Genomic DNA, 14,366 nt, shown 5'->3' with positions numbered 1-14,366 from the left:
CAATGTGCGGGGTTACAGGTTAGTTGAGGTCATTTGTACATACAAACTCAGCAAAAAAAGAAACGTCTCTTTTTCAGGACCCCGTCTTTCAAAGATAATTCATAAAAATCCAAATAACTTCACAGATCTTCATTGTAAACGGTTACACTGTTTCACTGTTTCCCATGCTTGTTCAATGAACCATAAACAATTAATGAACATGCACCTGTGGGAACGGTCGTTAAGACACACTAACAGCTTACAGAAGGTAGGCAATTAAGGTCACAGTTATGAAAACTTAGGACACTAAAGAGGCATTTCTACTGACTGAAAAACACCAAAAGAAAGATGCCCAGGGTCCCTGCTCATCTGCGTGAATGTGCTTTAGGCATGCTGCAAGGAGGCATGAGGACTGCAGATATGGCTAGGGCAATAAATTGCAATGTCCGTACTGTGAGACGCCTAAGACAGCGCTACAGGGAGACAGGACAGACAGCTGATTGTCCTCACAGTGGCAGACCACGTGTAACAACACCTGCACAGGATCGGTACATCCGAACATCACACCTGCGGGACAGGTACAGGATGGCAACAACAACTGCACGAGTTACACCAGGAACGCACAATCCCTCCATCAGTGCTCAGACTGTCCGCAATAGGCTGAGAGAGGCTGGACTGAGGGCTTGTAGGCCTGTTGTAAGGAAGGTCCCCACCAGACATCACCAGTAACAACGTCGCCTATGGGCACAAACCCACCGTCGCTGGACCAGACAGGACTGGCAAAAAGTGCTCTTCACTGACGAGTCATGGGTTTTGTCTCACCAGGGGTGATGGTCGGTTTCACATTTATCGTCGAAAGAATGAGCGTTATACCGAGGCCTGTACTCTGGAGCGGGATCGATTTGGAGGTGGAGGGTCCATCATGGTCTGGGGCGGTGTGTCACACCATCGGACTGAGCTTGTTGTCATAAGGTGAATGCACCAATTTGTAAGTCGCTCTGGATAAGAGCGTCTGCTAAATGACTTAAATGTAAATGTAATTGCAGGCAATCTCAACGCTGTCGTTACAGGGAAGACAGCCTCCTCCCTCATGTGGTACCCTTCCTGCAGGCTCATCCTGACATGACCCTCCAGCATGACAATGCCACCAGCCATACTGCTCGTTCTGTGCGTTACTTCCTGCAAGTCAGGAATGTCAGTGTTCTGCCATGGCCAGCGAAGAGCCCGGATCTCAATCCCATTGAGCAAGTCTGGGACCTGTTGTATCGGAGGGTAAAGGCTAGGGCCATTCCCCCCAGAAATGTCCGGGAACTTGCAGGTGCCTTGGTGGAAGAGTGGGGTAACATCTCACAGCAAGAACTGGCAAATCTGGTGCAGTCCATGAGGAGGAGATGCACTGCAGTACTTAATGCAGCTGGTGGCCACACCAGATACTGACTGTTACTTTTGATTTTGACCCCCCCTTTGTCCAGGGACACATTATTCCATTTCTGTTAGTCACATGTCTGTGGAACTTGTTCATTTTATGTCTCAGTTGTTGAATCTTCTTATGTTCATACAAATATTTACACATGTTAAGTTTGCTGAAATAAACGCAGTTGACAGTGAGGGGACGTTTCTTTTTTTGCTGTTTAGGTAGGGGTAAAGTGACTATGCATAGATAATAAACAGCGTGTAGCAGCAGTGTAAAATCAAAGAGGAGGGGGTCAATGTAAATATCTGCTGGCTTGGGGGTAGAATCTGTTAATGAGCCTTTTGGACCTAGACTTGGCGCTCCGGTAATGCTTGCTGTGCAGTAGCAGAGAGAACAGTCTATGACTTGGATGACGAGTCTTTGACAATTTTTTGGGCCTTCCTCTGACACCGCCTAGTATATAGCTCCTGGATGGCAAGAGGCTTGGTCCTAGTGATGTACTGGGCCGTACGCACTACCCTCTGTAGCGCCTTGCCGAGCAGTTGCCATACCAGGTGGTGATGCAACCGGTCAGGATGCTCTCGATGGTGCAGCTGTAGAACATTTTGAGGATCTGGGGACCCATGTCAAATCTTTTCAGTCTCCTGAGGGGGAAAAGCTGTTGTCGTGCCCTCTTCACAACTGTCTTGGTATGTTTGGGCCATGATAGTTTGTTGGAGATGTGGACGCCAAGGAACTTGAAACTCTCGACCCGCTGCACTACAGCCCCGTCGATGCTAATGGGGCCTGTTCGGCCCTCCTTTTGCTGTAGTCCACAATCAGCTCCTTTGTCTTGCTCACATTGAGGGAGAAGTTGTTGTCCTGGCACCACACTGCCAGTTCTCTGACCTCCTCCCTATAGGCTGTCTCATCATTGTTGGTGATCACGCCTACCACTGTTGTGTCGTCAGCAAACTTAATGATGGTGTTGGAGTCGTGCTTGGCCATGCAGTTGTTGGTGAACAGGGAGTACAGGAGGGACTAAGCACACACCCCTGAGGGGCCCCAGTGTTGAGGATCAGCGTGGCAGATGTGTTGTTGCCTACTGTTACCACTTGGGGGCGGCCCGTCAGGAAGTCTAGGATCCAGTTGCATAGGGAGGTGTTTAGACCCAGGGTCCTTAGCTTAGTGATGATCTTTGTGGGCACTATGGTTTTGAATGCTGAGCTGTAGTCAAAGAACAGCATTCTCACATAGGTGTTCCTTTTGTCCAGGTGGGAAATGGCAATGTGGAGTGCAATTGAGATTGCGTCATCTGTGGATCTGTTGGGACGGTATTTGAGTGTGTCTAGGGCTTCTTGGATGATGGAGTTGATGTGAGTCATGACCAGCCTTTCAAAGCACTTTATGGCTACCGACGTGAGTGCTACAGGGCGGTAGTCATTTAGGCAGATTACCTTCACTTTCTTATGCACAGGGACTATGGTGGTCTGCTTGAAATATGTAGGTATTACAGGTTGAAAATGTCAGTGAAGTCACTTGCCAGTTGGTCCGCACGTGCTCTGGGTATACGTCCTGGTAATCTGTCTGGCCCCGCGGCCCTGTGAATGTTGACCTATTTAAAGGTCTTGCTCACATCAGCTACGGAGGGCGCGATCACACAGTCATCCGGAACAGCTGGTGCTCTCATGCATGCTTCAGTGTTGCTTGCCTCGAAGCGAGCATAAAAGGCATTTAGCTCGTCTGGTAGGGTCGCGTCATTGGGTAGCTCGCGGCTGGGTTTCCTTGTAGTCCAGCGTCAGAGCCGGTGTAGTAGGATTCAATCTTAGTCCTGTATTGGCGCTTTGCCTGTTTGATGGTTCGTCTGAGGGCATAGCGGGATTTCTTATAACCGTCCGTATTAGTGTTGTGCTCCTTGAAAGCGACAGCTTTAGCCTTTAGCTCGGTGCGGATGTTGCCTGTAATCCAACAGTAGCCCCGTAGGCCCTACTCTGTCGTGTGTGTGGTTGGGTGTGTGGGTGTGTGGGTGTGGGTGTGTGTGTGTGTGTGTGTGTGTGTGTGTGTGTGTGTGTGTGGATGTGCAGAAACCATCCGTCTACCTGCTGGAGAGTCAGAGAGTTAGATGACAGCCCCTCACCCAAACACCCCTAACAACACCTCATTACCTCACCCACACTCCAGATCCCCCACCCCAGCTCCCACCGTGCCAGGCCTGAGACAAAGAGGCATTCTCTCCCATCAGGGGCACCAGTAGCACCTCTGGACCAGAGGGAGCCCAACCCAATGACCCACATCCCCCTGCACGACTAGGCCTCACACACCACCACAACCTCGACGCCCCAGCCCCCTTCTCCATTTATGTCCCTGAATAGCCAAGGTAATGACAGAGAGGGAGAGGGTTGTGGTCCAGTAAGCCTCCACAGAGTCTAACCTCTCCCTAGAGACCTCCAACACCATAGAAGACTGCCAGAGATCCATTCCTCTCTTCCTTCCTCCTCCTCTTCTGAAGCTAGTCAACACCCAACAGTTTTCTCACCATAATCACTATCACGATCATTATCTCACCAAACCATAACTGTCACACAACACATGATGACAAGGGACAAGCATGATGGATAGGGGTGTGTCTGTCGGTGGTCGTCCTGGTAAGGGTCCAGAGTTTCCTGTGTGACAATCGCTAGGGACGGCTGTTCTGTTGCTCGGAGACGTGAGGGTCAGTGTAAATTGTAAATTGTTGTCTGTTGGTTAGTGATTCGGTGTGACGTAGCCAGCAGTCCTTTCTCCTCTCTCCTCACCCCTCTCTCCCCTCTCACCTCACCTCTCTTCTGTAACCTTCACTCCTCTCTCCTCCCCCCTCACCTCTCTTCCAACTTGTCTCCCCCTCTCTCCTTCTCTCTCCTCTCTTTTCCCCTCCCCTTCCCCCTCTCTACCCCTCTCTCTTCTCCCCTACCCAAGCACAGGCCAGATGCAGGGCGGGACACTTTTTAGACACAGTTAACACGAGGCCCATTTTGTGTGTGTGTGTTAATATAAACATACGGACTAAACACACACCAGGCCTGTTAGAGGATTGCAGAGAGGCATGCCTGAAAGGATCTGAATTCCTACTCCTTATATACCCACATAACTCCTTATGGAGAGTTGGAGTTGTTTGTGTACTATTTAAATCATGTGTACAGGACTGAGTGTTTCCTATGGTGTTTTAGAGTATAAAGGGAAATGACTAGGGTATAACTGAGTATGTAACAGGATGTTTAGCGTGTAGAGTCGGTTAAAGAGGTCACTCTGACTCTACTGGGGTAGGCCCACTGGACAGACTAGCATTTGTATTGAGTTCCCTTCCAGCTGGACATGTAGAAAACGTTACAAGTGGGAAAAGAGCGGAAAGAACATTTCAATGGTGAGTGGTCAGGTTAGGTTAGGAAGTGCAGCTCAGTTTCCACCTCTCTCTCTCTCTCTCTCTTTCTTTCTTTCTTTCTTTCTTTCTTTCTTTCTCTCTCTCTCTCTCTCTCTCTCTTTCTCTCTCTCTCTCTCTCTCTCTCTCTTTCTCTCTCTTTCTCTCTCTTTCTCTTTCTCTTTCTCTCTCTTTCTCTCTCTCTTTCTCTCTCTCTCTCTTTTTCTCTCTCTCTCTCTCTCTCTCTCTCTCTCTCTCTCTCTCTCTCTCTCTCTCTCTCTCTCTCTCTCTGTCTTGGCCTGAATCAGACTGTAACTGAACCCACATGCCTGGCTTCCTGCCATCTCTACCCTTCTCTCCTTGCGCTCCCTTTCTCCTTGTGCTCCCTCCCTCTTTCTCTCTCTCTCCGTCTCCCTCTGCTTCTCACTCCTTCCACATTCTCCAGGCTGTTCATCACTTTTTCCGCCTGCTGTCTTCTCTTTTCCTATTTGTCATTCGACCCTTTTCCTCTGAATGTTGCTCTCTGTTTTCCAACTAGATGATATCCATGAAGTGTTTTCTCTGCCCACTCCCTGAGATGCTACCACGTTCTCCAGATGCTTCCTATCCCCTGCTGTAGCAGTTTAGAGACAGGCCCTGTCTGGCTAATCCTCCTATTGGCTCAGGTCTGTGAGTTCTGCCCGGAGACAGAACTGTAGTCTAGAGCAGGTGAAGGTTATTCGTTAGGGAACTGAATTTTGGGTGGAATCAGGTCAATAACGTAACTGTTTGGCTGACTCAGTGGTGTCCAGGATACTGCAATACAACCTGAACGGTTGGCTCCAAATCCTACGGAGTAATGCTTCTTAGCATTACTGTGAAATCTGTAGGTCTACTCGTTTGAATAATGTGCATACTTTAAATGTCTGCCGTTCTTCTTCTTAGTTTTAAACAGGAAGTTAAAGGCTGCTGTTTTCTATCTAAGCAGCTGTGGAAGTTGTTGAGGTTGCCATCATTTTAATAAAGGCCTTAGTTTCGTAATGAGGTTGTTGTCTCTGTGGGTCTTTGTTAATGAGCAACACATTGAAACATCCCTCCCTCCTCCCTTTTCCTCAGCTCTACAGTAACGCTGTTCCCTACTGTACAACACCCCCCCCCCACTCTCTGACACACACACACACACACATTATACACTACCGTTCAAAAGTGTGGGGTCACTTAGAAATGTCCCTGTTTTTTCAAATAAAAGCACATTTTTTCAAAAGCACAAATTGATCATAAATACAGTGTAGACATTGTTAATGTTGTAAATGTATTGTAAATTGTACCATAACTCCTGTGTTCCAATGGCACGTTGTGTTAGCTAATTCAAGTTGATCATTTTAAAAGGCTAATTGATCAGAAAACCCTTTTGCAATTATGTTAGCGCAGTTGAAAACTGTTGTTCTGATGTAAAGAAGCAATAAAACTGGCCTCCTTTAGACTAGTTGAGTATCTGGAGCATCAGCATTTGTGGGTTCGATTACAGGCTCAAAATGGCCAGAAAGAAAGGCCTTGCTTTGTTTCTGGCCATTTTGAGCCTGTAATTGCATTACAGATCCCACATCTGTAATGCAGTTCAATACAAGTCCAGAACACAGAACTCTGTTACGTGTAATCCATCCAGCGGTCTGATGCAAAAATGGGTGACGTTCTCAGTGACAGAGACTGTACACCAGAAAGAGCGGGAACGATAAAATGATCCTAGTCATCCTACCACTGTTTAAATTCGGGGAAATATCAGTGCTGAACTCTAGAATAACACCATACTTTGCATCAGAACCTAGTTAGAGCTCTAACCAGGGGGTATTCATTACGCCGATTCTGTTGCAAAACATTTCATCTGTTGCAAAACGTTTCGTAACAGAAACCGTTTACTCCAAACGGGAAAGGTTTTGCACCAAAAACAAGAGTTTCTATTGGACAAATTCAGGTAGGTCCCGCCCCTTTTCGTTCTGTTTGGTTCTTTAACGGTTGAATACACCCCCAGGTCTCAGTAAAGAGAGAAACAAAATTAAGCGTTGAACTCACCAGAATTGGGCGTGCGGAGGCAGGGAAATCAATGATGAATATATACACTAGATGACTGAGGCGGTGCTGTGTTAATATTTTGGAAGGTATAGAGATACATTGTCTACATTCATTTTAGCCACGTTTATTCTATTACAGACACCTAAATGCATACTTTTAAATTGTATATAATGTGCGCTGAACATACAAATTCATAATAATGTTACTGTCCCCACTACAACAGAAAAATACTTAAATACATGCAATTTTGTCGATGAAACATGTAATTGAAATAGTGTAGAATTCCATTCATTTCCATGGAGGACTGCTCCTACTGGGGAGTGACAATATGGCCGACCGGTGGCTTCAAAGCCTTTCAATGGCCAAGCATCAGCAATTCAGGGTTTATATACATTGACTATTCAGACCCCTTGACTTTTTCCACATTTTGTTAGGTTGCAGCCTTATTCTAAAATTGATACAATTGTTTTTTTCCCCGCATCAATCTATACACAATACCCCATAATGACAAAGCAAAAACAGTTTTTTAAACTGAAATATCACATTTACATAAGTATTCAGACCCTTTACTCAGTACTTTGTTGAAGCACCTTTGGCAGTGATTACAGCCTCGAGTCTTCTTGGGTATGACACTACAAGCTTGGCACACCTGTATTTGGGGAGATTCTCCCATTCTTCTCTGCAGATCCTCTCAAGCTCTGTCAGGTTGGATGGAGAGCGTCGCTGCACAGCTAATTTCAGGTCTCTCCAGAGATGTTCGATCGGGTTTAAGTCCGGCCTTTGGATGGCCCACTCAAGGACATTCAGAGACTTGTCCCGAAGCCATTCCTGCGTTGTCTTGGCTGTGTGTTTAGGGTTGTTGTCCTGTTGGAAGGTGAACCTTCACCCCAGTCTGAAGTCCTGAGCGCTCTGGAGCAGGTTTTCATCAAGGATCTCTCTGTACTGTTGCCACCACCATGCTTCACCGTAGGGATGGTGTCAGGCTTCCTCCAGATGTGACGCTTGGCATTCAGGCCAAAGAGTTCAATCATGGTTTCATCAGACCAGAGAATCTTGTTTTTCATGGTCTGACAGGCCTTTAGGTTCCTTTTGGCAAACTCCAAGCGGGCTGTCATGTGCCTTTTACTGAGGAGTGGCTTCCGTCTGGCCACTCTACCATAAAGGCCTGATTGGTGGAGGGCTCTAGGAAGAGTCTTGGTGGTTCCAAACCTCTTCCATTGAACAATGATGGAGGCCACTGTGTTATTGGGGACCTTCAATGCTACTGACATTTTTTGGTACCCTTCCCCAGATCTGTGCCTCGACACAATCTTGTCTCGGAGCTCTATGGACAATCCCTTCGACCTCATGGCTTGGTTTTTGCTCTGACATGCACTGTCAACTGTGGGACCTTATATAGACAGGTGTGTGTGCCTTTCCAAATCATGTCCAATAAATTAAATTTACCACAGTTGGACTCCAATCAAGTTGTAGAAACATGTCAAGGATGATCAATGGAAACAGGATGCACCTGAGCTCAATTTAAAGTCTCATAGCAAAGGGTCTGAATACTTATGCAAAGAAGGTATTTCTGTTTTTGTTTTTTTAATACATTTGCAAAGATTTCTAAAAACCTGTTTTCGCTTTGTCATTATGGGGTACTGTATGTAGATTGCAGAGTTTTTTTTATTTAATTTTATCCATTTTAGAATAAGGCTGTAATGTAACAAAAAAGTGGGAAAAGTCAAGTGGTCGGAATACTTTCCGAAGGCAATGTACATCATTGCGTGAAACCAACCGAAAGCACGTTTTTGTGTTCGCGAACGGGCGACTGTCTTCTATTCAACAGTTTTCTTGTAAGGCTAGGCTATATACTGTATTATCCCTGTCCTCCACTGGCTCACAGAAGACATGATGATGCAAGCTGTTTCAATGTAGCTATTAGCCACAAAAAATATGGCCTAGTCCGACCATTATTACTGTTCCAGCTGGCTGATAGGCGTTATTAGTCATGTTAAAGAGAGGTAGAGAAGTGCATAACCTGAAAAGCAGAAAGAGGTATAGAGGTAGATAGTTAAATAGTATACACCCATCTGATAATGACTTTCAAGTGCAGGGTACAGTACCGTCACACACATTGAATGCTCCCTCAGTTCATTGAGTTGACGTCTTTGACCCGAAGGTCCTCATGATGACATAGAGGTAGGGAATCTAAAAATCGGGGGGCAGAGAGGGGAAGAAACATTGGAGCGTCTGAACAGCTGAGGTTGAGAGGCCTGTCCTAACCTGTCCCAAGCAGTGTTGAGAAATTAGAGTTTTTTTGGGTCACATCAAGGAAGGTAGAAAGAAAGGAGGAATGTTCTGAGGGTAGGATGGGGGGAGGGAAGGGAGAAAGAATGGAGGAATGTTCTGAGGGTAGGATGGGGGAGGGAAGGGAGAAAGAAAGGAGGAATGTTCTGAGGGTAGGTTGGGGGGAGGGAAGGGAGAAAGAATGGAGGAATGTTCTGAGGGTAGGATGGGGGAGGGAAGGGAGAAAGAAAGGAGGAATGTTCTGAGGGTAGGTTGGGGGGAGGGAAGGGAGAAAGAAAGGAGGAATGTTCTGAGGGTAGGATGGGGGGAGGGAAGGGAGAAAGAATGGAGGAATGTTCTGAGGGTAGGATGGGGGAGGGAAGGGAGAAAGAAAGGAGGAATGTTCTGAGGGTAGGTTGGGGGGAGGGAAGGGAGAAAGAAAGGAGGAATGTTCTGAGGGTAGGATGGGGGGAGGGAAGGGAGAAAGAAAGGAGGAATGTTCTGAGGGTAGGATGGGGGGAGGGAAGGGAGAAAGAAAGGAGGAATGTTCTGAGGGTAGGATGGGGGGGTGGAAGGGAGAAAGAAAGGAGGAATGTTAGGATGGGGGGATGGAAGGGAGAAAGAAAGGAGGAATGTTCTGAGGGTAGGATGGGGGGAGGGAAGGGAGAAAGAATGGAGGAATGTTCTGAGGGTAGGATGGGGGGAGGGAAGGGAGAAAGAATGGAGGAATGTTCTGAGGGTAGGATGGGGGAAGGGAGAAAGAAAGGAGGAATGTTCTGAGGGTAGGATGGGGGGAGGGAAGGGAGAAAGAAAGGAGGAATGTTCTGAGGGTAGGATGGGGGGAGGGAAGGGAGAAAGAATGGAGGAATGTTCTGAGGGTAGGATGGGGGGAGAGAAGGGAGAAAGAAAGGAGGAATGTTAGGATGGGGGGATGGAAGGGAGAAAGAAAGGAGGAATGTCCTGAGGGTAGGATGGGGGAGGGAAGGGAGAAAGAAAGAAAGGAGGAATGTTCTGAGGGTAGGATGGGGGAGGGAAGGGAGAAAGAATGGAGGAATGTTCTGAGGGTAGGTTGGGGGGAGGGAAGGGAGAAAGAATGGAGGAATGTTCTGAGGGTAGGATGGGGGAGGGAAGGGAGAAAGAATGGAGGAATGTTCTGAGGGTAGGATGGGGGAGGGAAGGGAGAAAGAATGGAGGAGAAGTGGAGAAGGTGGCTGTCAGTCTTGGCCTTTACTCAAAAGTCAAAACGTCTGAGAGATGGGAGGATGAGATACGGCCGCTCTGATTGGTGGGAGCGATATCAGCCTCTATTGTCACAGGAGGAGAGAGGATTTTACAGCTCTATGATTGGCTGTTTGTTGCTGGCCTGGGGGGCTTTTCCTCAAAGGCAAGTGCTGATAGCCATTAAAGAGCTTAATAGGCAGTAATTACAAATTAGCTACAGTGACAGATATATGATACAATAATGACATGGTATATGGTGTAATAACTAGACAGTGTTATGACTAGATGGTATCATGTCTGTGCTCTTAGCCTCAAGTCTGTGTTTCCTATGTGTCTTTTGTCAATCTATCATGAACATCCATATTTCTCCCACTCGCCCTCTAACAGCACTTCACAGACCTCCTGGATGACTTCTCCCAGGATGCTTTGCTGGGCCAGCTGCTGAGCGACCCCTTCCTGTCCGGCCGGGAAGGAGAGGCCATGGATGAGGGGGATGATTTTACCCCGTCCTCCCCGCTGCCGCCCCACATCCAGGCGGAGCACTCCTACTCCCTGTGTGGCGACTCCCGGCCCCAGTCGCCCGTCTCACATCTGCCTGGGGAGCAGGGGAGTGATGCAGGTGAGAGGGGGAGGACAGAGGGGAGGGTTTTTGGGCCTCAGGGACAGTTGTAGATTACATGCTGTATTGTAATGTGTAGGATATCTGCGGTATCTATAACAAAAGAGGGTGGCAATACAGAGATATGTGGAGCTATGTGCATTAGTACGTTCAGGGCCACACAAGACACAAACAGTACGTACAGTATCTAAGTGACCGTGCTGATACTGATGTGTCATGTCTGTTTCGCTCTATTAGTATCAGATGGTGAGGATTGGCCCGTGGAGCAGGAGGAACAGATGGAGGTGTTGCTGTGTGACCCTCCAGCCCTGCTGCCCGCCCTAACCCTCTCCCAGGCCCCCGAGGGCCACATCACTGAGGCCCCGGCCCCACCAGCCCCCAAGCCCAACCCACAGACGGCCACACAGGGCAAGGCCAACAAGGTAAGAAGACGTCTAGAGTCACAGCACATTCAGACAGGCCCACATGCACTCACAAATACACACACAAACGTCTGCGCGCGTTTGTGTAACGTCTCTCTCTGCTGTCTGATTGTCTAGGCGAAGGAGATTGGTGAGATCCAGATCAAACTGGAGCCTCATGAGGTGGACCAGTTCCTCAACTTGTCTCCTAAAGGTGAGACCTGACACACACCATATCGTACTACCACACTACTCATAACCTCTCTGTATGTAGTCCCCGGACCTGGGTCAAATATACGTGTCAAGTACTGTGCTGACTCTTTCCACCTCATTAAATAATATAATCGTATAACATACGCCATTTAGCAGACGCTTTTATCCATTTTGAAGATAAATCAAGCACACTTTAAGTATTGGACAATGTGTATGGTGTGTCCAAAATATATATATTTTTAAATACGAACGCTCTGACGGAGGTCATATACGTAAGCTTATTAAAGACCAGTGATACTATCAAGAGCAGTGTGCGGGTTTCTTATTTTTTTCTCAAAAAATACAAACGCAACATGTAAAGTGTTGGTCCCATGTTCCATGAGCTGAAATAAAAGATCCCAGAAATGTCCATACGCACAAAAAATGTATTTCTCTCAAATTTTGTGCACTAATTTGTTTACATCCTTGTTAGTGAGCATTTCACCTTTGCTAAGATAATCCATCCACTTGACAGGTGTGGCATATCAAGAAGCTGATTAAACAGCATGATCATTACACAGGTGCACCTTGTGCTGGGGGACAATAAAAGGCCAATCTAAAATGTGCAGTTTTGTCACACAACACAATGCCACAGATGTCTCAAGTTTTGAGAGCGACTGCAGGAATGTCCACCAGAGCTGTTGCCAGAGAACTGAATGTTAATTTCTCTACCATAAGCCGCCTCCAACGTTGTTTTCGAGAATTTGGCAGTACGTCCAACCGGCCTCACAACTGCAGACCAATGTGTATGGTATTGTGTGGTCGAGCAGTTTGCTGATGTCAACGTGATGAACAGAGTGCCCTAGTGGGGGTATGGTATGTGCAGGCATAAGCTACAGACAACGAACACAATTGCATTTTATCGATGGCAGTTTCAATGCACAGAGATACCGTGATGAGATCCTGAGGCCCATTGTTGTGCCATTCATTCGCCGCCATCACCTCATGTTTCAGCATGATAATGCACGGCCCCATGTTGCAAGGATCTGTACACAATTCCTGGAAGCTGAAAATGTCCCAGTTCTTCCATGCCCTGCATACTCACCAGACATGTCACCCATTGAGCCTGTTTGGGATGTTCTGGATCGATGTGTACGACAGCGTGTTCCAGTTCCTGTCAATATCCAGCAACTTCACACAGCCATTGAAGAGGAGTGAGATAACATTCCACAATCACAGGCCACAATCAACAGCCTGATCAACTCTATGCGAAGGAGACGTGTCGCGCTGCATGAGGCAAATGGTGGTCACACCAGATACTGACTGGTTTTCTGATCCACCCCCTCTACTTTCTTTTCTTTAAGGTGACCAACAGATGCATATCTGTATTCCCAGTCATGTAAAATCCATATGGCCTAAGAAGTGTATTTCAATTTGACAAATTTCCTTATATGAATTGTAACTCAGTAAAATCTTTGAATTTGTTGCATTTTTTAATATTTTTGTTCAGTATAGTTACTATGCAGGCGGATCAGTGTTGTGCTGCTCTGAGGATCCCTTCTAGCCACTGATGGATGATGTTGACATTAAGTACAATCCAATGTGCAAAGTCTGTAAATGTTAGTGTTGATCGTCTCTGGAGAACGTTTTGCAGGCGTGTAACCTGTTTGTGGGTGTTTCCCCTCACAAGGTCTGGAGTCTCTGCAGATGCCACCCACCCCTCCCTCCTCCCACAGCAGTGACTCAGAGGGCTGTCAGAGCCCGGTACACGCCAGCACCCCCCAGAGCCCCTCCACCCCCTCTTCTCCCCTCAGCCCTGCGCCCTCCCAGGCCGGCCTCAAGGTGTCTCAGCGCACACCCTCCTCCCTCTCCAACTCCCCTCTTCTCACCGCACCACACGTAAGTACAACGCAGACCGGGGACCAGGGAGTCGCTGGGAAGATACAGGGACCCCATCGTCATAATATGAATCCGTCCTACCTTTCTTCGGGTGATCACTGATCTGAGAGAGATTGGATAAGTTAATACGAGGTTATCACCCTATTGCGTTCACCAATCCAACCTGGTCAGATCAGTGACGACCTCATGAAACGGAAGGAATGAGCGACAGAGCTATTCAGAGAACAGACACGACACAGTTTGTCAGTTTATCTGATGGGCTCTGATGACACTTCCTCCTCTCCCCGTAGAAGTTGCAGGGCTCTGGCCCCCTCCTGCTGACAGAAGAAGAGAGGAGAACCCTGGTTGCCGAGGGTTACCCTGTTCCCACCAAGCTGCCCCTGTCCAAGGCGGAGGAGAAGGCCCTGAAGAAGATACGCAGGAAGATCAAGAACAAGGTGGGACTTGGGTTTACGATTTGTGATTTGAAATGTCAAACAACAGTTAGGAACATGAATATAAACTCAACATGTCAATGATTTTACTGCGTTAGAGTTCATATCAGGAAATCAGTCAGTTGAAATAAATTCATTAGGCCCTATTCTTAATTTACCATGGATGGGCCTGGGAGGGCGTAGGCCCAACCACTTAGAAGCCTGACCCACCCACTGGAGAGCCAGGCCCAGCCAATCAGACTGAGTTTTTCCCCACAAGGGCTTTAAAACAGACAGAAATACCTCAGTTTCATCAGCTCACTGGGTGGCTGGTCTCAGGCGATCCTGCAGGTGAAGAAGCAGTATGTGGAGGTTCTTGGCTGGCGTGGTTACACGTGGCCTGCGGTTGTGAGGCTGGTTGGACGCACTGCCAAATTCTATAAAATGACGTTGGAGGCGGCTTATGGTAGAGAAATGGACGTTCGATTTCCTGCCAACTGCTCTGGTGGACATTCCTGCAGTCAGCATGCCAATTGCA

General features: G+C 47.5%; 1 protein-coding gene across 1 annotated transcript in view; it reads left to right on the top strand.

Annotated features, from left to right (window-relative positions):
• LOC120031875 (cyclic AMP-responsive element-binding protein 3-like protein 2) overlaps positions 1 to 14,366 on the top strand; it is a 30,662-nt gene that overhangs the window by 11,887 nt on the left and 4,409 nt on the right. The window contains exons 2-6 of the mRNA XM_038977684.1: positions 10,692 to 10,923; positions 11,161 to 11,345; positions 11,463 to 11,538; positions 13,207 to 13,415; positions 13,706 to 13,852. Of these exons, the coding sequence (XP_038833612.1) occupies positions 10,692 to 10,923; positions 11,161 to 11,345; positions 11,463 to 11,538; positions 13,207 to 13,415; positions 13,706 to 13,852 (849 nt within the window). The remainder of the gene's footprint in view (positions 1 to 10,691; positions 10,924 to 11,160; positions 11,346 to 11,462; positions 11,539 to 13,206; positions 13,416 to 13,705; positions 13,853 to 14,366) is intronic.

Source organism: Salvelinus namaycush, chromosome 38 (genome assembly GCF_016432855.1).
Source record: "Salvelinus namaycush isolate Seneca chromosome 38, SaNama_1.0, whole genome shotgun sequence".
NCBI classification, from domain to species: domain Eukaryota; kingdom Metazoa; phylum Chordata; class Actinopteri; order Salmoniformes; family Salmonidae; genus Salvelinus; species Salvelinus namaycush.
This window is presented reverse-complemented; position numbering and strand designations above follow the sequence as displayed.